The sequence below is a fragment of the Notamacropus eugenii genome, chromosome 6, assembly GCF_028372415.1.
Source record: "Notamacropus eugenii isolate mMacEug1 chromosome 6, mMacEug1.pri_v2, whole genome shotgun sequence".
Lineage (NCBI taxonomy): Eukaryota > Metazoa > Chordata > Mammalia > Diprotodontia > Macropodidae > Notamacropus > Notamacropus eugenii.
The window spans coordinates 45,878,041-45,903,494 of record NC_092877.1 but is presented as its reverse complement, the minus strand read 5'-3'; the positions used below and the strand labels follow the sequence as shown (position 1 = coordinate 45,903,494).

General features: G+C 46.0%; 2 protein-coding genes across 7 annotated transcripts in view; both read right to left on the bottom strand.

Annotated features, from left to right (window-relative positions):
* Positions 1 to 8,510, bottom strand: part of SLC4A11 (solute carrier family 4 member 11) — a 34,266-nt gene extending 25,756 nt beyond the window's left edge. For 3 of the 5 annotated variants that reach the window (XM_072619758.1, XM_072619761.1, XM_072619762.1), the window contains exons 1-2: positions 8,425 to 8,510; positions 3,095 to 3,227 (exon numbers count right to left, since the gene is read on the bottom strand). The gene's annotated coding sequence lies outside the window, so the exon portion shown is untranslated. The other 2 variants (XM_072619759.1, XM_072619760.1) reach the window with 2 other exon arrangements.
* Positions 8,511 to 17,241: 8,731 nt separating this feature from the next.
* Positions 17,242 to 25,454, bottom strand: part of DNAAF9 (dynein axonemal assembly factor 9) — a 156,060-nt gene continuing 147,847 nt past the window's right edge. For both annotated transcript variants that reach the window (XM_072619757.1, XM_072619756.1), the window contains exons 32-37: positions 23,953 to 24,059; positions 21,410 to 21,484; positions 20,418 to 20,623; positions 19,474 to 19,539; positions 18,790 to 18,883; positions 17,242 to 17,752 (exon numbers count right to left, since the gene is read on the bottom strand). In XM_072619757.1, the coding sequence (XP_072475858.1) occupies positions 17,634 to 17,752; positions 18,790 to 18,883; positions 19,474 to 19,539; positions 20,418 to 20,623; positions 21,410 to 21,484; positions 23,953 to 24,059 (667 nt within the window). In that variant the 3' untranslated portion in view covers positions 17,242 to 17,633. The remainder of the gene's footprint in view (positions 17,753 to 18,789; positions 18,884 to 19,473; positions 19,540 to 20,417; positions 20,624 to 21,409; positions 21,485 to 23,952; positions 24,060 to 25,454) is intronic.

Genomic DNA, 25,454 nt, shown 5'->3' with positions numbered 1-25,454 from the left:
TTCTTTCTCTGGAGGTAGATAGCATTTTCCATCATGAGCCTTTTGGAGCTGTCTTAGATTCTTGTATTGATGAAGAGAGTTAAGTCTATCACAGTTGGTCGTCGTACAACATTTCTGTAACTGTGCCTTGTACCCTGTTTAATTCGATCCCTTACCACCTCCTCCAAGACCCTGTTCCCTTAATGTGCCTTCTATCCAGCAGCTTCAGTTTCTTCATCTCTACTAATTCCTCTCTCTTTGCTTCCTACCATACAAAGGCATTTCCTATTTGATCAAACTGTACCTGGCCCCAGCTCCCTCAAGCTGACTCCTCATTTCTTCCCTTTTTACCACTAGGCTGAATGAGTCAGATGAAGCTGTTATATGACAGCCCTTTAAATACATGGAAAAAAGGACCATGCTCCCCACTAAGTCATATCTTCTCCAGACTAAACACCCCCAGTTCCTTGAATGGATTCTCATGTGGCATGTCTCCTGCCTTATATTTTGGTCATCATCCTCTGGACACAAATATAGAGGCAGTCTCCACTAGCTGACTTCATTTCCAACTTAGGTGATGGCTACTAATGTAGATGGTAATGCCATTTCTAGAGGACAGGAACAAAGAATGAGACTGCCTAAACAGACGTGTCAATTGAAGGTGTTGATAGAAATGGCTAAGAGTGTTTAAAGATGGCCCAGTGAACATTCTTCAGGGAATGCTCACACTTGGTAGCAAGGTGCAGGAAACAGAACCAGTTAAGGAAACGGAGAAAGAATAGTCAGAAGGGTAGGAAAAGAACCAGAAAGCTCTGATTTTTCCTGAAAATAAACTTCAACAAAACTTATCATGGTATTGGCCCTTGAGTAAGCCATAGTGAATGCCTTCTTTCAAACCTTTGCTCTCGCCATTCCTTCCACTAAGGATCCCCTCTCCCCACTTATTTCCACTGTTCTAAGGCCTACTCACTGGTCAAGGTCACGTTCAAGCCCTCCAAGAAGCAAACCCTACTGATGTCCTCTGACTTCCTACAGTACTGAGTTGGAATCACTAATCCGGCCCTTAGGATATGCTGATTTAGATTGTCGTTTATCCTCCCATCAATATGAGAGTATTCTGAAATATGAGAAGCATGCCAGTGGGGAGCAGAATGAGTCCTGGGTCTAAGACCCCCAGCTCCACCACTTCCTAACTAGATGACTGTGGGTTAATCACAGAATTCAAGAATCTCAGCGTTAGAAGGTATTCAGAGGCCATCCTGTGCTATCCATTGCTGCAGAGGAATCCCTTCAGAAGCTTCTCCAAAAACTCCTGTCCATTTGTTAAGGCCCTCTAGTGTTTGCTTAGGATCAAGCCTAATCCCTCTTCCATGTGAACACCTTTTAAATATTTTAACAGAATGACCAAAGCTTCTCCTCTGCAAGATAAACATTACCAAATCCTTCTAATCTAATTTTATCTGGTCTTCTCTCATAGCTGCCTTCTTCTGAGTATACTCTAGGTTATCAAAGTAAAATTATAAAATTTGGCATACAAAACTGTACCCAACTCTACCACCCTTCCTCTCTTGGCCTGTTTTCTCATCTGTAAAATGGAGACAATAATCCTGGCCTTGTCTATTTTGAGAGGATTATATAAGATAATAGTTGAGATAGAGCTTTGAAAATCATTGTGTCATGTAAATCAAGGACTGATGGTGATAAAGCCTATCAATCATACTGTAAGCCCCTTGAGGAGAGGGACCATGGGACTTTTTGTATCTCCAGGGATAAAGACAGTTTTGCCCTCAGGAAGCATCTTTTCTGAAGGTGAAAGTTGTAGGGGAGACAAAGTGGTAGTGGGGTCTTCCAGGTCTTCCAGGGAACTGAGAAGATGATTTCTTCCTAACCCTAACAGATCAAGAAACTGCTTAGGTGACTTCCTGAGGAGGAAGGACTGGGATTATCATGAGCTTGGTGGCTGGAAATCAGACAGCTGGCTCCTCCTCACTCTAGAGAGTAGACTGGTCATTCCACGATATCCCTCTCTCCCATCATGGCTGAAACTAAATTATAATCTATATGTAGAAAAAAATATATGTACACATAATATATACATACAGAAGATACGTCTCCAATAGAATATTGGAGCTAGATGGGACTTGAAAACTTGTCTAGTACAATACCTGAGAGAGGGAAAGGGAGCTCCCCAAGGTGACACATTAAATCACAGACAGAACTGGGACTGTAATTCACGTTTTCTAGCTCTGCCTTGGGGTGGAAAAAAATCTAATGCTGACCTAATGGATGATGCAGATGACACATCTGACCACATTGACCTGCCATTCTCCCTCTCTTCTTCCTTTCCTCTTTCTCTTCCCTTTTTAGAGAGACTGTCTAAGGGATGCTTACAAAGCTTGGATGGTCTAGTCACTCCAAGGCAGTAGTTTGAAAAAGGAGAAGCATTTTTAGCAAGGAGGAAGAGTCTGGAAGGCTTTTTACAGTGGCTGGCCTTGGGGCTACAAGTAGAATACCAAGGATTATAGCGAACAGTTACATAGCAGGCTAAAGTTGGAAAAGCACTTTCTAGACACCATCTTGTTTGGTCCTCAGTATCCTTACTTAATAGAAAACCGAGGTTCCAAGAGTTTAAGTGACTTGCCCATGGTCACATAACTGGTAAGCGTTGGAGACTAGATCCAAACCCAGGTTCTCCTGACTTCTGGGCCAATGCTTCTTTCAGTGAAATTGCCATTCTACTCCATAGTGCAAACCCCATCCAGCAATCCCTACAGCATCTGGATCTTGTGCAGCCTCTGTGTATTAGCTTGATTTGTAATTAGTACTTAACAATTCAGGACAATCTGACAATCCTCCCACATACAGGATGGAAGGTCTTGACCTTACTCCATGCCCCTGGCAGAACCCAGGCTTTGGCTAGCAGGGGAGAGTCAGGAGATGGAGGGAAATAGAGAGAGAGAGAGAGAGAAGGAGACAGAGAGAGAGAGAGAGAGAGAGAGAGGGGGGGGGGGGGAGAGGGAGAGAGGGAGAGAGGGAGAGAGGAGAGGGAGAGAGGGAGAAGCTGAGGACTGCTGGCGCAGAAGGGGACAGATGAGTGCTGAGCTTGGTTACATACCGGATATCTTTTGTCACAAAGAGTCCTGTTGGTGACATGGTTGGTTCAAGCTATACCAGAATGAGAAGGGAGATCCTTGGTGAGAGAAAGACTGGTTCAGAGGAAGGGCGGCACCTCTTCTCTTCAAGCTCCCCTAGTTTGGTACAGATACACATATATCACTTGTAGTATAGCTATTTCTCTTCATGTCTTACTACTGCTACTAGACTCCAAGTTCTCTGAGGGCAGGGACTGTGTCTTTTATCTTTGGACACCTAGTACAAGGTTCTACCCAAGAATGTTCATCCTCTACTTGCAGGTATCCACCAGCCCCCAAGTCATTCTCCATCCTTGCTCAAGGAATTTGTTTCTTAGTGAACAGCCTTTCTCTCCACATCAATCCCTTGACTTTATACTTGGTGACTTCAACATACACGTTAATGTTCCCCCAAATGCCCTGGCTTCGCAGTTCACTAACCTCAAGCTACCCCTCTACCTCAGCCATACACAAAAATAGCCATATTTAGGATCACCCACAAGGGTTCTGCTTCTACAATCTAGAACTCAGAAATTCCTTGATCACATCATAACCCCCTAATCTTGAATCTCTTCCTGCACCTCACTCCCTGTAAATCTATTCTTCCTCAAGGAGATCTCCAAAAACTCCACCCCTCCCTATTTTCCCAGTCTATCACCTGTACCTTGGCCTCCTTTGAATTCCCTAATGCAATATTCAACCAGTTCAACTGGACACTGTCTTCTAACCTCCAATCCGTTTGCTCTCATGCTGCTGCTGCTTATTCTTCTCCAAACTCCCAACCTGGCTTCCCCCTACCATCTACCACCATCACTCCTACTCCCACACTGCTGAATATCAATGAAGGCAATCCCAGAACTATACTGAGGACATCCTCTCAACCTCTACAAATACATGTCACCTTCTCTTTGCAGTGTCAGTGTTGCATGGCAATCCTTTCACTCTTCTCTGACTGCCTATGTTGTTCCTTGGGGCATTGTTCTGAACCTTCTCTCTTCAAGCAACTTATACTATCTCCTCTCAGAAGAGACCTACCTTTATACTTCACTGAAAAACTCAGCCTTTCTCTTGTGAGCTCTCTTCTTTCTAATTCTACACCTCAAATGCCCTCACCTTCAATGCTTATTCCTTTGCTTTTGCTTCTGATGAAGAGGTGTTCCTTCTCCTCGTCATGACTAACCCCTCTCATTTTTATCTTTAATCTCATACTTTCCGATCTGAGGGAGCAGGAAGATGGTAAAAAGTGCAGGACTTCGAGTCAGTAAGACTTGAGTTCAAATTTGGCCTCGGATACATATTCACTGACTGTGTGACTCCAGGTTAAGTAACTTAACCTCTCTCAGACTCAGTTTCCTGCTTTGTAAAACGGGGACAATAATAGCACCATACTTCACAGGGTTGTTGTGAGGATCAACAGGGATCAAATGAGTTAATATATGTAATGAATTTTTGCAAACCTTAAAATATTATATAAATCCTAGCCATTATTACCATCACTATCACCATCACCACCACCACCATCATCATCTACCGCAGGAATCTGGCCCTTTGATACCTCTCTCTTTCTAAACTTTAACCCAGTGGCTTCTTCCTTGCTTCCCATAAACATGCACAGATCTCTTCCATCTTCAAAAAAACCAAACCAAACTACTTTTCTTTGACCCCTCAAGCTATGATCTTATATCTTTCCACCCTTTCACAACCAAATTCCTGGGGGGTGGGGGGTGGGAATTTATCTCTACTTACAGCTTCCACTTCTTTATCTCTCACTCACTCCTGAACTCCTTGTAATCTGACTTCGGAACCTACCATTTAGCTCTCTCCAAGGTTACTAGCTGTCTCTTCATCCCCAAATTCAAAGACTTTTTCTTTTTCCTTCCCTGCAGTGTCTGACACTGTTGCTTATCCCTCCCACCTGGATAATCTCTCCTCCCTTGGTTTTGGCGACATTGAATTCTCTTGGTTCTCCTACTTGTCTGATTGCTTTTTCTCAGTCTCCTTTGATAGATCATCACTCATGTCCTACCCCCTATGCGTAGAGATGCCCTAATGCCCTGTCCTGGGCTGTCTTCTCTTTCTCTCTCTCCCTTGGTGATTTCATCAGCAACTAGATGACTCCCAGCTCTACACAACCAGTCTTCATCTCCCTCCTAAAACTCCAGTTTTTACATTGCCAACTATCTGCTGGACAGATCCATCTGAACTTCCCATAGATGTCTCAAATTCAACATATCTCAAAATGGAACTCATTACTTTTTCGTTAAAACCTACCCCTTTTCCTAACTTCCTTATTTCTTTAAAAGGTACCACAGTCCTTGCAGTCCCCCAAGTTTTCAGCCTTTAAATGATCCTCTCACTTTCTTTATTTTCCCTCACCTCCTTTATCCAACCAGTTTTCAAGCTTTATTGAGAACATCTTCATATTTTTTGGTTATTTATCTTCCTTTCTCCATTCAAAGGTAGCCTAACACCAGTTCAGGTCTTTATTATCTTTTACCTGGAGAACTGCTCTCCCTGCTTCCAATTCACCCTCTGCCCCCAATCCATCCTTTACCTACCTGCCATCTAGCTGCCATGTTAATGTTTTTAAAGAACAGGTCTGACCACATCATTCCCCCTGCTTTTCCAATTTACCTCCTCCCCCCAGTCTATCATTCCATCCTTTATATAGCTGCCATGTTAATACTATTAAAGGGCAGGTCTGGCCATGTCATTCACCCTGCTTAAGAACCTTCAGTGATCATTAGTGTGTCTAGGATAAAATATAGACTCCTTTATCATGAAAAGGCTCCAATCTATCTTCCTAAACAGATACCACATTGTTCCCCTTACATACTCTATGTTCCAGACAAACTGACCTAGTTTCTGCTCCCTACACAACAACATTCCATCTTCCACTTGTGGATCATTTTTTGTACAGCCCTCCTTGAAATTCTCTCCTTTTTTTGCCTCTTGGAATCTCTAGCTCCCTTCAAGAATATGCCCATGGACTACCTCCTACCCCAGCTGTTAGTATTTAATTATTATCTCCATTCAGATGATTCCCAAATCAACATATTCCACTGTGGTCTCTTTCCTGCTCTCTTGTAAATTTCCAATTGCCTTTTGACTTTTGCAGACTAGATGTTCAGTAGCTATCTCAGACTCAACCTGTCCAAAACTGAACTCTTTACCTTTCCCCCCAAATATATGCCCTTTTCCCCACATCCTCTATTTCAGTTAAGGGTCCTGCTGTCTTTCTAGTTCCCAATGCTAATGTTATCCTTGATTATCCTCTTTAATCTAACATAACTATTCAGTTACCAAGATTGTCATTTCTACCTCCCAAGAATATTATACATCTATCCCTTTCTCTCTACACACATGGCTGCCATGCTTGCTCAGGTCCTTATCACCTCTCAACTGAACTGATGCAAAAATCTCCTGTTTGGTCTTCCTGCCTCATCTCTTCCTGTGCAAATCTAGCCTTCACACAGCTGCCAAATGATTTTCCTATGACACAGGTCTGACCATATTAGTCTCCTATTCAAGAATTGCAATAACTTGGCATCTTTGTAAAAGTTTTCCCTTTACTTGAAAGGCACTCCCATTTTATCTCTGCTTTTTGGAATCTTGGCTTCCATCAAGCAACCCCTACTACAGAGAGCCCTTCTCAATCTTCCCTCAAAATAGTTACCTTAGAGTTATTTTTGTTTATATTTTGTACATGTTTATTTATCCAGATGTTTCTTAAAAAAAAGCAAACTCCTTTAGGGTAGGCATTCTTTGGTTTTGCCTTTGTATCCCTGTCACACTGCTTGACACATTGCTGATTGGTCGATTTTCTCCACTCCCCTAATTACTCTATATTTACTTTTTATCTATCCTGGATTGACTTGTATGCAAGTTTTCTCCCCAACAGAATATAATCTCTTTGGGGTTAGCAGTGGCTTCATTTTTGCTTTTGTATGCCCACTGCCTAGCAGAGTACGTGACATATTCATAAATACTCTGAATTGACTTGAGAACTCTGCCACTCTACAGCCCAAATCAGGAGCTGTCCAGGGTTGCATAGGGCCAGTTTCTTACACCTTTTTTAGGGCCCAGTCCTCCCTTGGCCCCAGACCTTAAAGTCCTCTTCCTTGACTCCTTCTTTGCCCTTAACTCCCACATCTGTTCAGTCAACAATTATTTCCATAACATCTCTCACATCTGTTCCCTTTTCTTTATTCACAGAAACACCTTAGTCTAACCCTTCATCATCTTTCACCTAGACTATTTCTGGAGCCACTGGAGTTTTTTAAGCAGGTGAGAGATATGGTTAGATCTGCATAAAGAAGCAAGAAGGTAGGTTGAGAAGTGATTATAGTTGGTGATGAGGAGCTGAGCAAGGGTGGGAGAAGTGAACAGGGACAGGGAGCCATGGCTGATTGGGATGGGGAATTCCTACCATTGCTGGCTGGCACTTTCTTCATTACTTTTAGTCTTAGAGTTGCCTCTCAGAGAACTGGAAGGCTGACTTGCCCAGGGTCATACAGCCAGTATGTTTCAAAGGTAGCATTTGAACTAGGGTTTTCCTGACTCCAAAGCTCTCTACTTACTGTGCCAAACTCTCTTACACAAAGAGAAACGGATGGATATGACAGATATTGTGGAGGTGGAATCTATAGGAATTGGCAACTTATTGAATGAGGAGTATAAGAAAGAGGTAGCAGTCAAGATGACACTGAGGTTTTGAGCCTGGATGATGGGGATGTTAGTGCTATCAAAAAGATTAGGGAAGTTGGAAGGAGGAGCAGAGTTGGAGGAAAGAAAGAAAGATGTGCCCCCCTCCCCCCAAGGGTTAGGTGGAGGTCGCTTCTTTTTTGTCTCTTCTATAGTATGGTTTGCCACAGGTCTGACAATGGGGAGCAGGAGAGGGAGGGACTCTCTGAAGTCCTGTGTTTGATGGAGAGGAGAAGGGGATATTGTGGGTATGACCCAAAGAAAGAGCTTGTCACTCTCTAGCTTCTGTTGAGGATCATCCTTTCAAAGGGTTAAAGCTAAAATGTCTAAGTAGCCAAAACATTAGCCCTGACTCTCTTCAGAAAGGCTCCTAGTGTCCTAGTCCTGACCAGAGACCAATAAGGAAGATAAAAAACTCCTCCCCCCCATGAAGGCTCTTCCATCACAAATCTCCAGGCTTCCCAGGGAATGTCCTCCCAACTCCTTCAGTGACATCCAAGAAGCCCTCCAGAGAGCCCTCTAAAATTTCTTGGAAATCTTCCATATACCTTGACATTCTCTGGAGAATACTAGATTTCCAAGTACACCCAAGAGTCATATATTCACTGACCTGAGATGGGTACTAGCAGGGGAAATTCAACGGTTCTTGGACCCAGCCATTCCACAGGAAAAACTGTTAAAAGGGAAGGTTCCGGGGCTTCCCCTGACCCATCTACATCCCCAGGATTTTCCTCCCGATGGCCTCAGCAGCACCATTAGGACAGCCAGGGTGCTCCCAGTAATACCTGAAGATTAGTATCAAAATTAGTACGTTGCCAGCCCATAGCTCAGGGTCAACCCTTCTTTCTTCCCAGGCTACCAGGTAAGGGTGAAGCCCGGCACAACTGGGGAAAGCTACCACAGACTATGAGCAACTGATCTCATCACACACTCAGAACATAACAGTGATAAGAACTCCTTAAATTTGTACAACACTCGACATTTTACACATTGTTTTCATTTAAATCATTTCATTTCATTCTCTCAGTAACTCTGGAAGGTTGGTAAAAGCTCCATTTTTTCAGATGAGGAAACCCAGGCCCAAGGTTATACATAATAATAGTGTGACCTGGGACTTCCATGGAAGTTTCTGATTCCCAGTTCAGTCTCCTGTCCCCTACCACAGACTTCACTATTACTTGAAAATCATTTTATTCATCTTTCTTACGATGCTCTACCTACTGTATTTGACATAGAAGTTTCCCCAGACTTTTTCCTCTCTCAAACCTCCATGCCAGAAGCCCTCTCTATTCTATGTCTAGGGTGTAATAAATGCTTGTTAACTTGGCTTGACTTTCAGTGGATGACCCTGCCTCCTATTCCCACATGACAGTATTCTGCCAATAGTTCTTTGAACTCTCAAATATATGTCTAAATCTCTTGCTATCTTCATCCATTCTCAGCTCCTTCCTAGCTGTTTCAGGTGGCTTATCCCTCCTTTTCCCCAAGGCTAACTAACCCCTCTTCTTTAATGCCTTTAATCTGACCTTTGTTTTTCTGTAACAGAATGGAAGATCCTTGAGGGAAGGGACTGTTTCATTTTTGTCTTCGTGTTCCCAGCTAGATACAGGATGTATGGCACGTTATTAGGTGCTTAATAAATGCTAGCTGATGACTCGGTCCCATCTCTTTTTTGGATCTTGGTCTCTTACTCTACTGTGCCCCCCTTTCCAATCAGGTACAAATATTTTTAGTTCCTCCATATTCTTAAAAAGCTTTCACTCAACCTCATTATCCTTTAAAGATATTGTCCTATGCTAAAACATATATAATCTATATTAAATTGCTAACCATCTTAGAGAGGGGGTGGTGAGGGAAGGAGGGAGATAATTTGGAACTCAATTTTTAAAAATGAAGGTTAAAAATTGTCGTCACGTGTATTTGGAAAAAAAATAAAATACTGTCTTTAAAAAAGATACTGTCCCACCTTTTTCTTCCTCTTCTCTGTCAAATCTGTCTCTACCCACTCTCCCTTTCATTCCTTGCAGTCTAGTTTCTACCCTCTCCACTCTGAGGTTGTCAATGAATTTTTCCTCTGTCTTTATCCTCCTTTACTTCTCTCCAGTATCTGACATTGTTGACCATCCCATCCTTCACAACATTTTTCCTCCCTAGTCTGAAGTGACAGCTCTCTCCTGGATCTCCTCTCAACACTGGGACTACCTTTTCTCATTCCTCTCTAACCCCCTTAAAATAGGCATACCTGAGGCTCCATGTTTGTCTCTCTCTCTCTGTCTCTCTCTTTGTCTCTCTCTCTGTCTCTAACTCTGTCTGTCTGTCTCTGTCTCTTTCTCTGTCTCTGTCTCTGTCTCTCTCTCTCTGTGTCTCTCTCTCATTCCAAAGTCTTCAGCTATCTTATCAAGGTGCATGACTCCCAATTCTTAATCTTTAGACCTACCCACTTTCCTGAGCTCCAGTTCTATCCTGGACAATTCAACTCTTAACATCTAACATCTCATTCAGAAGACATGAGTTTCAATCACACCTCTCTAGCTTACGATGTGTGCTTGGACAAGTTACTTAACATCTCTGGGCCTCAGTTTCCTCATCTGTTAAATAGGAGGGTTAAACTAGATGGCCTTTGAGGTACCTCCAGTTTTAGATCTATGATCCTGTGACCTTCAACCCCAACTGAATGTTAGAGGTAACATTGTACTGGAAAGAAACTTTGCCTGGAAGCCAGGACTTCTGGGCTAGACTCTGCCACTAACTATATCTGTAACCTTGGGTAGAAAAGGACTATAATAACCCTTAACAGATTTAAAGTCATTTTGTTAATCTCTAGGACACAAAGGTGTACTGTGGAAACCCTAAGTTGGTCATACAAACAATCATACTTGATATAGATTTTTTTTTTTTACTAGATCTAGACAATTTCCTCTCCCAATGCAGATAGGCAGCTTATAGTCTTAAAGCACTCCTTGCGGCACTGAAGTTAAATGACCTATCCATCATCACAAAGCCAGAGGTAGAAATTGAACTCAGCACTTCCAGGCTATGGGGACAGTTTTTTTCTTCACTACCATACTAGAAGATATGGAAGGCAGGGGAAGGAAGAGGAAAATTTTGAGAGGAAAAAAAGTTTGGGGTTATTTTTCCTCTTATTGTTAGGAAGAGGACAGAGGTGAGAGTAAAAAAAATATTGGAATATTTTTCAAAATGATTTATTAATCTCAGAATTTACCCTTTAAGATCATCTCTAATCAATGGGCCTCGAGAGCCAGCCCCCAGGCACCTTCAAACCCTTGGTTTGGGAGGGTCTTCAACTGTCTTGATTCTACTTACACAGCCACCAGCAAAGAGCTTCGTTTTCATAGGAATGAGTTGGAAAAGCACTTGGACATCATCTAATCCAAGCTCTCATTTTATAGACTTGAGGAAAGGGACGTTCAGGGTGTCAAGTTGATAATTACCCTAAGGAACATGCAGGCCATAGTATTATACAAATGGACAGCTGGAAGGGTCCTTAGAGGGCCCTAAAGTCCACCCTCCTCATTTTACAGAGAAGGAAGACGAGACAAGACCCAAGGAGGTTAAGTGACTCCCTTAGGAGCACATGGCTTGTCAGTTACAGAGGTGGGACTTGGTCAATGAACATCTACTAAATGCCTCCTGTGTGCAGGCTACTATGCCAGGCACTGAGGGTACAAAAGCTGCCCTGGACTTACAGTCTGACACAGAAGCGTATACTAGCTTGAACAAGTCTCTCAGTATCACGGAGGCGGTGCAGCCTCTTTAGGTCTCTGTACGTGGTCCCCTCTGAGCTCTTTCATTGTCCCCTACCACGGACTCAGAAAATGGAGCGAGGATATCCCCCCTACACCCCATCTCCTCCAGGGACCCTCCCCCAGACTCCTTAGAGCGTGCCCACGGCTCCTGGAGTTTGGGGAGAGGGAAGCACCCCCCCTCTGGTCCCTCCACCTCACCGGGGAGGGCCAGGCCTTAGGGCGTGTCCAAGGGCAGCTCTGGGAGGGGGGAATTAGGGGAGGAAAGGGAGGGTGGGGCCTGAGGGAACTCCCCCTACCAGAGAAGAGGCGGGTCCCCTCCCTTCCCGGACCAGGTCTTCTGCTCTCTCCACTGGCCACACTTGGGCGCAGACTCCGTGCAGTTGTTCAGTTTCTATTTCCAGCCCTGACCATCCTACCCCTCCTGTCCCCCCACCTCTAATCCATGCTTCTGCTTCCTTCCACTGGTTTTTTCCGAGGGACCTCTTGGGCTTGAGAGCCCAGCTTCCCTTGGATTCTGTACTCGTTTCATATCCTGGTGTTACCGGGTCCCATACCTCGGACCTTCAAAATCTCTCACATCTGCCTGCTCCACTTGGTCCCACAGTCACCACCCTAGCACAGAGGCCCTTATTACCAGCTAATTTTGTACCAGAGGTAAAAACGTAAAATTACACCGTTTGTTGGAGTAGATGCCTATTTTATCGATTTTTCTGCCTCACCTTTGTCTTGAGGCTTGCCTTCCCCTTGTTACAGATCTCATTATCACTCACTGGGACTACTAGGGCCAGCTTCCTGGAAGGACTTCCCTCCCTGGCTCCTTGACCCACTGCAGAGATCTGCTCCTGCCATTCTTCTGCTCAACCACCTTCAGAGATGTCATTGCCCAGACCAAATTCTTTTTGCTTGGCATTCAAAGCTTTAGATAATCTTGTCCTGTTTTACTAATCCAGGCATTCTCTTCCACCCACCCAAACTGGACTGTAAGCCACCCAAGCTCAGTTTCCTGCCTCTGCCTTGGCTCACAACCCCTTTTTATTCCTTGCCTGCTGAGTTCCTAAGCCTTCTTCCTTGAAGGTCCAACTCACATGCTTTCTCCTCCATTTAGTCTTCCCTGATTTTTCTCTAGTGTTTGGTAATAACCCTCAGCCTGTATGTACAAGGCACTTTTTCACCTAATGGATTTCTACTGTAATATTATGTTTTTTAGTTATTTGCCCTACTAGATTCTGAGCTACTTCGAGGAAGTCACCCTTGCCTAAGCAATAGTGTGGTCTAGTCAATAAGTCACCGGATTTGGAGTTAAGAGAACCCAGGTTAAAAGTTGAAGTTCATCTCCTTAATATCAGTGTAACTTTGGGAAAGTCCCTTACCTCTCTGGGCCTGCTTCCTCATCTGTAACAGGAAGGAATCGGCTAATTTTTAAGGTTGTGTGTAGCTCTGATTGTCTCTCCAAGCATACTTTTGTAGTTTGAATGTGACGAGATTTAGACTCTGGGGATCTTGGTGACCATGGTTTCCCATCATGGTCCTAGGATACCACTTCTCCCTCATCTGACCTTACAAGCTTAGCACCCTCAACCTCATCTTTGCATCAGTCTCCTTAGCAGAAGAATGGCAGGAGCAGATCTCTGCAGTGGGTCAAGGAGCCAGAGAGGGAAGTCCTTCCAGGAAGCTGGCCCTAGTAGTCCCAGTGAGTGGTAATGAGATCTGTAACAAGGGGAAGGCAAGCCTCAAGACAAAGGTGAGGCAGAAAAATCGATAAAGTCTCCCCTCTTTGTCTGTCTCTTTAGGGTGTGTGTGTGTGTGTGTGTGCGTGTGTGTGTGTGTGTGGTGTGTGCATGCACTTGCTCATGACGACCTTTCTGTGTGTCTAGCAAAAGTGTGGTGTCTCTTTGATCACACCAAGGCTCTCTGACGAATCTCTTCAAATACCTGAGGACTGAACAAGGGAGAAGGTGAAGCCACTGCTGACCAACTTGGTGGAACAGCTACAGCTGCAGAGACAAGCCTGGGGACACAGAGTGAGCCTCAGAGGAATGTAGTAGCTGTTGGGGGTTGACTCTACCCTGCCTTCTCCATGGCTTCTTGCGTGCCAGGGCTCTTGGGTCCTGCTCAAACCCACAGTAACAGTCAAAAAGGCATTTTCCTTAGCGGTGACAGTTTATTGGTTCTTAGTGTCAAGTCTGAATTACAAATGTAAAAGTCACAGACACAAACCGCAGGTACAAATATGTCAAATAATATAAAAATAAGTGGAAGCTAATTTTATAGACCCACTGAATTGAGTGTAATAAATACAATAATAAGCCAGAAAGCTTCAACCACACCATTCAGTCTCACTGAAGTTACAGTAGTGTTTGTAAAAACAAAATTTTAACTTAAGTTGCAAATATTAAAGCATCAAAAGCTAGTATAAAAGTGGCTTTTGGCACATTGTCCATGAGCTCGAGGGTCACATTGGACAGTGTTGGACAACGAAGAACAGCATGTGTCCATCGCAGGTTGGTAGACACGTCTTTACCGATTGGTCAACAATTAACCCCACGAGGCAGCCGGACACTCACAGTTTACAAGCTTCTATCCTAGGGACAACTTTGCCCATTACAGAAGCCCAAAGGGCAGCCCAGAGGTTACCACTGTGCAAATTCTCCAAAATCCCAAAAGAACTTGGAGAGGAATTTTCCTTGGACATCTCCTCGGGGCAGGGTCTTGCCCGTGGGGCTTCACAGTTGCAGCCCAGATCCTGGCTCCCCTTGATCAGGTGATTGCCCACCCTCCACCCCCACCCCCACCCCAAACCAAACCAAACCAACTATAACTTCAGAAATTCTAAATCCCATTCACTCCAGCTGATACAAAACCTAAGCTGCTAACAAGGTCAGCAAAAAGCAGGTAAACCCCTTGAGGACTCGTGCCTGCACTCTCGGAACCGGAACTGGAGCTCCAAATGCATGGATCCAGTTCCTGTCCCTCCATTATTTTTCCTACAGTAAAAAGATAAGACACAGTGTAATGGCACTTCTTTTGGGGCCACTGGCTGCTCTGAGGGATGGCACTTTCCTAGGCTGCACAGCTGCTGAGGGTCCTCCTGCCCAGGGTGACTCATGCTACCATCTGTCTCAGAGCAGACCGTGGGTGAACCACTAATCCAAGCCAAAAAAGGTAGCTGACTTTTAGAAAGCTCATTAAGAGTTCATCGAGCAGAGGCCAGACCGGGTCTGGTTAGGCCTGGCATAAGCACCGAACTTCAGATCACTTAACAGGTGTCAGTCCTCAAAGAGTTTACACAGGTTAGCCAGATGTGCTAAGACTCTTCAACTAGGTTAATACGGCGGGTGTTATTCATTAAAGTCCTTTCACCAACACGGCTTTCCCCTTTCAGACTCAAACAGGAGGGGAAAGGGGTGGAGAGCTCTGCTCTCTGGCCGCCCAGCTCCAAGCGGTCACCCCTCATCACAGCTTTGCCATTTGGGCTTCATAACATTTAAAAAGGAACATTTTCAAAATCACAGTTTTATATTCAGAGCTGAGGTAATCACATAGTCTTTGATTCCAACAGAGAGGAAATTGGAACAGTACCACAGGTTGGTGAAAAGACTTTTTCCATGGGTTTTATACAGTCAGTCACCAAGAACACTGCGCAGTGAGCAATACAGCCGCGTGAGGGTCTATGCTATGTAGGTAAGGCCAGGAAACCGACGCTCTCTTTAAAAATGGATTCTTTGTGCAGCAGGATTCCCAGGGATGCCCCCACCCTCCAAGAGAGTTTCATGTAAAACTTCATAGCAATAGTTGAATGAATTGGCCCACTGGTGTCCCCCCCACCCCCACCCCCACCCCCAATGCTGCACAATTTTGAGTTTTTAAAAAGAGTTCAGCAGAACAAAAAGAAGCTACAGTATCTTCATCTATTATTTAATCAATTGCACTTAAAAGTCTACACAGTTATCAATCCCCAAGCAGAGACAACGAGCTAGTCCAGGGCCTATTGTCAATGCTTTTCTGCACCCGGCATGTGACTGCCCAGGTAACAAAGGATCCTTATGGCTTTGGCATCACCTCAGTCCCTTCTCATGCCAGGCATGGGAAGGAGCCAGCCAATGGTGTCTTGGAGATGAAATGCTCATGCAGGCCTTTCCTTTTTTAGATGCCTTCTTCAAAGTGAGATGTCTTGCTGAATAGCATCTGGGTTCTTGTCATCTCAGTTTAAAACACAGATCATTATCTTCTCCAACACAACCCTTTGGCTGGCTTCCAAACCTGGGTAAGCCCCTGAAAACAGCTTTGCTACACTAACCTTAGCAGGCACTAAGTACAATGAAAACCCACATGCGATCATGCATGGAGAATTCATGGGATCCATCATGGAACTTTCTACCTGGGGCAAGACTTTTTTCCTTTTAAAAATGTCTCCCGATAGTTAAAGCTCACTAATGGTGTCACCTATGTGCTTTGTAAAGAATCACATGTTTTACCAAGTCCTAAGGCATGCACAAGACTAAATTCTAAACTTGGGAGGCTCAAGGGCTAAGCTGCAACATGACCACACCAAAGTCTGTAACAAAAGGTTGCCTAGAATTCTGAGCCCATGCTCACCTCCATCTAGACTTCCCTAAGGGGCTGTCCTGGTGGACAACAATCCCGACTATCCAAGTATGCTCTGAATAATAATCAGTCACACTTGCTTTAATGTCCTACTGAAACCAAAGTCCCTGGAGAAGTTGTAGGACATCAAACATTTTGCTTGTTTGCTTGGGCAAAAGACACAAAAAGTATTTTGAATATGTTTTCTGGAAGACAGTGACATTTCCTCTCCCTTGGGAGCCAAAGCCAGGGACAGCAAGAGGGCTTGGGGACTTGGAGTAAATTTTCCACAATTAAATCTTATTGCATCATATGTGTGTGGCCAGGACTGGGAGGAAGTCACAGGACAGCAAAAACCTGACCCTCCCCTGCCCTATCAGAGCTGATCTAAGGCTCCAGGGAAGTAGAGAGAGCAAGGAGGCAGAATCTATGTGAGGGGAAGTCCAGCTGACACTTGGGAGAGTGACCAGACTCCTCCCCACCCCCATCTTCTTCTTTGGAAGCCTAAAGTGAAGCAACAACTCAGCTCCAAACCAAAACAGTCCTAACTAGCCAAGGGCATCAACATCCTCCTTAAACTGGGGAGAAGGAACAGTGCTGGAAACCCAGGAAAGCCTGCTCTAGTAGACATGATTACCCCATTATAGCTTCTTCCAGCCTGGAAGGGAAAGGAAACCAGCCATTTCTCCTCAAATCACAAGTGGCTGGCTAGGAATCAGGCTCTGTGAAGACTATTCCCACCTCATGCACTGTCTCTTGTAGGGATCTAATGGCATTGACCATGGCTGGGGAGTGTGGGTAGGAGATATCAGACCCTTGTTTGGGCCCTACACAGGAGGCATAAAGTCCTACCTTCTCTCCTCCTCACTCTTACCAACAGCTTCATAAAGATTCCACAACATGAGGGAGTGAGGCCTGAAGTTCCATGATTCCTCCAGACTCTTACTCAAGACTTGGGTAATGCCAGAGAAGGGAAAGGTGCATAGGGAGCTTGGGAGAACCTTCAAGCAATCCCAACACCCCCTTCCCCTTGAAGACCACTTTCCCCACACCCATAAGACAAGAAACAGCACAAGTTTCCTTCACAGGCTCATTTTTAGGCCAAGACAGGACAGGACGACTGGACTGCAGATGGCACCTGGAGGACAACGATCCTGAGACTGTGTCATGGCGGGGTCTCCAGGGCCTCTTTCTCCTCCGCCCTTGGGAAAGGGAGTGAAGGTGGAGGTGCCGATTTTGAGAAAGCACTGTATCTTGAATCAGGAACACATGCAAATGAGACAGCACAAACAGGCAGACCAGAGTGAAGAAGCAGCTTCCTGCCAGGAAACATGTCCAAGAACCGAGGGCCAGAAAGCCCATGAATGCCTCTGACAGGGTGAGAACAGGGACGACGTGTTGAGGGGGCAGCCACGCTGCTGGGACTTGTGCCCGGGTCTCTTGCCTGGGCACACAGAACCCTTCTGGGCTAGGTTGGGGGCTTTTGCTCAAATAGGTCGGGATATTCCTGTTGCTCCAACTCTCGGTTGTACCTTTCAATCTCCCGGTTTGCTTCTTCCACATAATCATTCATAAACTGATCCATTACTAACCTCAAATTAAGGAATATAAGGCAGTTCATTGAAATCTACCAGCTAAAAACTGTTCCCGATTCCTAATGATCAGTGGCCTGAAGGGATGAGCTCTGCTTCTCATTACTTCATGCTCCCCTAAGAGAAGAGTGAGTAGGGTGACTCTGTAGCTCAGATTATCCATCCCTTGAGAACAGAGCTGGCCTTGGACAGAGGCATTTCACAAGTGGAATGGGACAGGTCTAGCGCTGGGGTGAGGGGAAAGAAATATCCAATGATTCTAAAGAGGCTGGGATGACTCCCCCCCACCCCCTCCCCATTCTCATCCATCCCCAGCCCCAGAATGAGAAAGAGGAAGGGAAAGCAGATTGTAGCTGAGAAGCCCAACAGCACAGGAAAGGACTGACCTTTCCTTGGACAAATATCCACAGACAAAAGGAGCTAACCCTGCAATCCAGGGTAATTTGCTACAACACAACACAATTTGATTTGGGCCTGTATCATGAATCAAGGTATTGGCGAGCTTGTCCACACCTACTCTCTCTCCACTCCTCCTCCCCCTTGCCTCCCTCATGAGGGAACATGCCATTAACTGGATCCACATGCTGAGATGACAGAGCAGCAGCTTTCTCTTTGCCTCCTTTCCTCAGCCTCTGCCTCACCCACACTGTAGGTGGAGGCTAAACCCTGTGCCCCTCCTCTGAGACCTCCTGTTCTCCCTCTGTGGGGTGACTGATGGCAATGGGACAGGAGGCTGGCCTGACACCAAACTGCTCCCTCCCCTGGGTGCAGACACATTAAAACCTTCTGTTCTGAATCTGAAGGAGAATAAGCGAGACAACTTCCTTCCCAGCCTCATTACTGTAGTGCTTTTCAAAGGTTGAGATGTAGAGCTTGCCTCCATAGCTCCCACCATAGTCTACGACCTGAGATCTGCTCTTTGCATATCTAGTGTTTCTAGAATGCTTCTGGAGAGGTGACTCAAACCTCCCATGGGAAAACCTATCCAAGCCTCCACCTGGTTTTCTGCATAGCCCTGCCATGCAAGGATACATGGGTGATAATCAGTCTTATCACCAAAAAAGTTGACAAATTGGGTTCCATTATAAAAATAACCTGCAGGTAGGGGGTCCAGGTGGCGTTTCACCTGCAAGAGACAACAGAGGTCATTAAAATGTCCCACACCTCTCAGGGTCTCCCTTGGCTAACTTCAGTTTCTGCCAGCCTTCCCTTTGCTCCCAGGCTTGGAGCCCACCTCTCTTATCTCCTTTTCTCTTCCCTCACCCCAGCCTCACACACAGGTGAGGAGAGAACAGGCCTCCATCATCTGAATACAGACTCTCAAGAGAGTAGCCCAGTGAAGCCAAAGTCCCTCTCCCCTCCTCCACTTCACCTCAGGGCAGGGAATACATTTCTGACCTTGGAGCTACAGCAGGAGCAGCAGAGGGGCTGGGCTGCATGCCCCTCTGGCTTCTCTCCCTTGGGGCACAAGTGGGCTCTGCTTTATATCCCCCTCCCAACTCAGCAGCTGTTCTCATTACTTCACCCAGGATCAGAGTGCCATCAGCTCCCTGTAGGGGCTGTCATCTTACCCAGTTTCTTTTTGGAAGTCCCAGTGATGGCTTTAACCATTGGTGGGCCATGCCCTGAAGTGCCCATAGATCTTTAAGAGTTTCTAGGACCCTAACCCTGTTTCTGTACATTAGGCCTGGCCCGGTCTCTGGGCAGAGGACTTACGTGAATGTTCTTGATCTCTTGCAGTGTCAGCATCCCCCTGGTTTTCAGGGCTTTCCTCTGGGGTTTCTGTGTAGAAATTGAGGGAAAGGGGCAGGAGCAGAGGTCAGATGGAGGAGGCAACAGAGAGCAGAGGCACAGTCAGCAAAGGGGCGGAGACAACCACATGAGTGCTACCAGCCTGGACCATGGTGGTGGCGGTAGAATTTTTGTGAGCCTGGCCCAGATGGAAGACTCTGGCTGGGCACGGTGGCACAGTGAAAGGGTCTTCTGTTTGCTGCCTGAGACTATACCCCCTTGCAGAGGGAGAGATAGCATTCTCACTCTTTGCTACTTTGGTTCTAGAAGAGCTGATGTCCTGGCTTCTAGAGCCAGGCTTTTCAACTCTGATTGCACTTGTTGCTGGGGTCCACCCTTCAGCTATCCTAAAGATACTGACAGAATTCAGGAGGAGGTGTCTGAGAACTGTTTTCATACAAGACCTGGGGCTCACCCTGGAAAGCACTTGCCTCCTAGAGAATGAATCAAAAGACTGCCCCAGAGCACTGTGGGGGACTGGCCAGGGATCTGAAGTAGTCTGTACCTCACCCAGCCTGTGTCAAACAGAGCTTCTGCCTCTGTCTTGGCCGGTGTCACAGGAAAGGCATTTGGATATTCTCTCCTTTTATTATCCACCCCCCTCTTATAAAACACTGGCATAGTTTAAATAGCTGGCTGCCGAAGCTGTCCTGGAACAGCCATTGGAGAGAAGGAGAATGAGAAGGGAGAAGCAGGGTGCACTCTACCAAGGACAGGTTATCCACTGATGCCCTGGGTGGGGCCAATGGAAAGTTACCCTGAGGGTGGCCAGACTGCCAGGGAAGACTGCTGAGTGGGGGTTGCCCGGAGCTGTGCCCACATCTGGACCATTGCCCAGAAGGAATGCCTGCACCCCACAGGAGCCATACCTGCTTCGCAGTCTGCCGTAGCCAGTCTTTGACACTCTCCTCTTTCAAAGAGCAGCCAATGAACACGAGGTAACTCTCCTGCTGAGCACTGCCATCGCGGGGAGTTCCACGAGAATCTGGAGGTGGGCTTGGGCCCTCCAGAACCGGCACAATGCTTAAGGAATTAGTTAATGTGTTGTGACAAACTTCCATCATTTTTTCTGAGTCTGCAAGAAGAGAAGAAAATTAGTACATTGAGGGACAGCCCGATGACCAATGACACGTAAGGACCAATGATATAGAGGAAAAGGGGCGTTCCATTGCCACACAAGATCAGGAACTTAGATCTTTTTCATGGCTATCATCAGTCTACTGCTAATCCTAAGTATTTTCAATGCAGGTACCTCCTTCTCTCCCCTAGGGCCCTCTAAGCCTGCTGTGGCAGACTGTAGCCCAGAGAAGCATGCCCATGGGAAGAGAAGTCTTTGTCATGACTCAGCCTAGAGCCTGCTGTGTATGTAGCTCTGGGGCCTCTCCTCCCTAGCTTCTGCAGACAAGTTAGCCCAGTTACTTCTACTCATCTAGAGCATGCATCTTTTTGTCTCCAGCAACCAAGAGAATGAGGCCATGCTCTAAGAGGGTCCTTTTTCCTTGTGTATTCCTCCCACCCTTTCTACTACTTTTCTTCAAATCGGGAAATCTGGGGCAAAAATAAAGTAGATTCAAAAAGGATTGGCAGAAACAAGTCAAGTCCTGCCAACGGGCTCAGTCTGATCTCCAGTGATCAAAAGAATAGGAGATCTCATTCATTCATCTCACAATTGAAATGGGTGGAGCAATAATTGCTAGGGAAAGAAAATACAGGCAAGTAAATGCACCAAACACGCCGAGTCCTAGTTTTGAAAGTATGTGATTAAGTGCAGAATTAGGGAGAAGGCACCTAGTGAATAGACCCCTCCTGGAAGTCCAAAGGCACTTACAGTGGAGGGGCCCAAGCTTAAGCCTCCAATTACCTGAGAACTTCACTTTGCCCAGGATGTGGTAAATGTTTCCAGAGAAGGGGCTCTGCTTGATCAAGGACTTAATTGCTGCATGGAAGAAGAAGAAAGGGTTGTTACTGCTCTACCTACTGGCTCCCTTGGGGATGGTGCCAGAACTCAGCACCATCACTGCTGCAAAGGGCCACTGACTGAGTGGATGCCCACTTGGGATGAAATTCATGCCCTTACTGTCAGTGTCATGCTCTGATTACTGTCTGTAAAATGTGGGATGTATTGTCAGAGATTTTTGTAGGAAGTTCTTATATCTTTCTGGTTAAAAAAAAAAGATCCACATGTGCAGAGGGTAGGGGATGAAGCCAGAAGCTGAGTGTGCACAAGTGTGAAAGGCTCACTGTGCTCCCCAGCTGCCAGCATTCCCGGCATGGCAAACGGCTCACAACTAATGGGCAGACAGATTGGAACCTGTCAGATTGGCTGAGAACTGGAAACTGAAGAGCTGGGTTTAATGGTTGGCAGAATGTTAGATGGTGTAGTGGATGGAGTGCCATGCCTGGAGTCAAGAAGACTCATCTTTCTGAGTTCAAATGTAGCCTCAGATACTTCCTAGCTGTGTGACCCTGGCCAAGTCACTTAACCCTGTTTGCCTCAGTTTTCTCATCTGAAAATCTCTCCAGGATCTTTGCCAAGAAAACCCCAAATGAGGTCACATAAGAGTCAGTCATGAGTGAACGATGACTAAATAAGCACCAAGGGTCAGTTATGTTTGCCATGCTCAGCAGCAGCAGGGCAGAGATGCAGAGGCCAGGCCCAGGCATGATCTTGTTTGTACACGGCTGCTTGCATGTTTTCTCCCCCATTAGGCCATGAGCTCCTGGAAGGCAGGGACTATTTTTATCTTTCTTGGTGTTTCGAGTACTTAGCACAGAACCTGGCTCACAGGGAGCACTGAATAAATGCTTGCTGACTTGATGAGTCAACCCTGGAAGCTGTGCTAAGAGAGCTTAGGATTTCCTTTGATTCAATGCTAAGCTGTAATTTTTCTCAGCTTCCTGTTTTAATAAAATTGCATCTGATTTTCATCTATGCCACACTCACTAATCATGGGAGTCCTCCAGGGCTCCATCTTGGGCCTCTCTTCTCCCTTTACACTATTTCAGTTGGTGATATCATCAACTTCCATGCATCAATTATCTCAAAGAAGATTATTCTCAGATGGACCGGTTAGCTCTGACCTCTCTGCTGACCTCAGGTCTCATATCTCCAGCAGCCTCGTGGACATGTTGAACTGAATACCCCACAGACATCCATCTAGATTCAGTAGAGCCAACACCGAGCTTGTTATCTTTCCCCCAATTCCTCCCCTCTTTTTCCTAACTTCCCTGAACTGTTGAGGGCACTACCATGCTCCCAGTCCCCAGGCTTGAAGCCTTGGCGTCATCTTTATCTCCTCTGACTCTTTCACTTTCTCACCACCTTTCCCTCCACTACCATACAAAATGGGCTGTCCAGTCCCTGTTGTTTCTACCTCTCCTATATGGCCCTTTCTCTCCTCTGACCTTCTCAGCACCTCATGCCTGGGACCTCTGCACTAGCCTGCAGGTGGGTCTTTCTGCCTTCCCTGTCTGTCCTCCACTCAGCTGTCAAACTGCTCTTTCTCAGGTCCAGGTCTTCTCCTATCACTTCCAGAATCGGCTAGTAAGCCTCTCATGGCCTGGTCTCTCTGCACCTTCCCCGTCTTCTTACCCAGTCTGTGACTCAGCAACACTGGTCTCCTCGCACTCTCCCTCCTGCCTGCGTGCTGGGTGGGTTCTCTCTGCCTTCATTCCCACCTTCTGCCAGAAGTGTCACCTGGCATTCCCTAACTTTGGTGCCTTCCCCTTGACATGATCCCCAATCTGTCCTGTCTTTATCTTGTTTGCATACGGTTGTTTGCATGGTATCTCCCTTGGTAGACTGGGAGCTTCTTGAGAACAAAGAATGGCATTTTAGGGGGGATTTCTTTGTATCCCCAGCACTTTGCACAATGCTGAGCACACAGAAGATGCTTAATAATGCTTGCTGACTGACTGACTGACAAGATTAACTAAGGAGAAAATGGAGCTTGTCCCATGAGTAGGCTAGGAGATCTGAGAGGATAGAGTCCTTGAGAGCCCAAACAAAAAGGGAGCTAGGTCCATTGGCCCAGCAATGATCATCCTACCTTTATTAAAGAGAGGCTGAAGAAAATCTCTGGCCTTGACTGCTCACGTCCCCTCTCATCCAGCACTGATGCTGCTTATCTAGGCTCCTCCCAGTCACCCAAGTCAATGTGGGGTCTGTTTCTAAAAGCTGTGTGGTCTTGGGACCTGTCTCGCAGCAGCTCTGCACCAGTTTCCATGGGACAATGAAATTCTCATGAGAGGAACTCAGGCCAATTTGCGGGACAAGTCTAATACTTGTGTAATACTGACCTCAACCAGAGAAAGGTCAGTTGGTCTTAGGATGGCCTCAGAAACCAGTCTCTCTCATTAATTTCCCTTTCATCTCATTCCCAGGCATACATCAAGGAGCCTTACCTTTGCATTTGGCCACAAAGCGAGCCTTCTCCAAGGGACGGCCAAACCAGACACAGATCTGAACCATTGGTGGGAAGACGGACCCTGCACGAAACTTACCTTCATACCTTCAAACAAATGCAAATTTGAAAACATGATTAGTGTTTTTGACTATGAATGTTGTATTTCATTTTCATTTCTGTATATGTTGTCTTATAAACATTTGTATGCTTCAGACCAGGAGGCTGGTGTTCCCATTTCAGATCCAGCTGGCCCCCGGATCCTGAGGCTGACTAGCTCTTTTCCCTGGCTCTGCCTAGTAGCTGCAGCACCTCTGAATTGTGTGCTCCTAATGGACCACAATGGATTTCCCAAAGTCCAAGGGAGGTGATTTACCTGCCCTTCACTTTAGGGAAACCAGATCCTGGGAATTGTGAGATTGTGGTGCTGCCCCATCCTCTCTTCTCCTGGAGGAAGGGGAAAGGTCATGCTGCCAACTCCCATGTCCTGGGGAGCTTGGAAGTTTACAAAGCACCTTCCCTCTGAAAACTGTAAGGCAGGTAGGTCAGTCTGAGGACTTCCATTTTGCAGATGAGGAAACTCAGGAGACCTTTCTATCATGAGTCTATGGAAGGGCCCTGCTATTCTAAGGAGAATGAGTCATTTTCTAGACTGGGGAAAAAGAGGCAGATATAGACTTAGTGTTACGCTACAGGAAAAAACTCCAAAGTTCTAGCTGGTTTCCCAATACCTGGTAGTCTTTGCAAACTCCTCTCCTTATAGCTGCTAAGGGTAAAACTCAAGCAAAAAAGGAAGCCAGAGATTGTCATAGGAGGGGAGTGGGTGGAGGGAGCAGAAGGTTCCCACCTGCCTTAATTAGTGTGGATCTTATTTATACTTTAGCAGCCCAAACAAGATATAACAAAGAAAGAATCCCTTCAGTCTGTTCTAGGAGCCAAAATGATGTCTCTTTATACAGGAAGCAGGCACAGGCCAATACCAACAGCCAACAGCCATGAGAAGTACAGTCTCCCTCACAGGCCTTTGTGTACCTATAACATCAGGCTCAACTGCCACCACTGTCAGGGAATCCAGTAGCGAGCCCCCTTCCTTCCTCCCAAGGGAAATCCATGCACTCCTCCTAGCCAAGAAGGCCAGTGCCACCAGCTCCTCCAGAAACCCAATGGCGAAGATCCTCCCTAGCCTGTGCAGACTTCAGGGAAGCTCCTGACAAGCAGGTAAGACACTGCATTAGTGGTGAGACTGGGACCAGATCTCTAAAATAGCAACTTCCTGTGAAAGGAAGTTTAGGAAAGAGACCTCAGACTGATAGAGAAAAGGGGGAATTTTGATCCTTTAGTTTGTTCCCTCTCCAGTAAAACCTTTTCATGGTTTATGGCCAGGCCAGTTTTAGATTGGGTGTGGGGCATGACTTTTGGTAAGTCAATTTCTGTGCCACCCACTGTAGGACCTCCCCAAAGAGATGGCAAACAAGGATGGAAGATAGTATTGTCCAGGTCCCA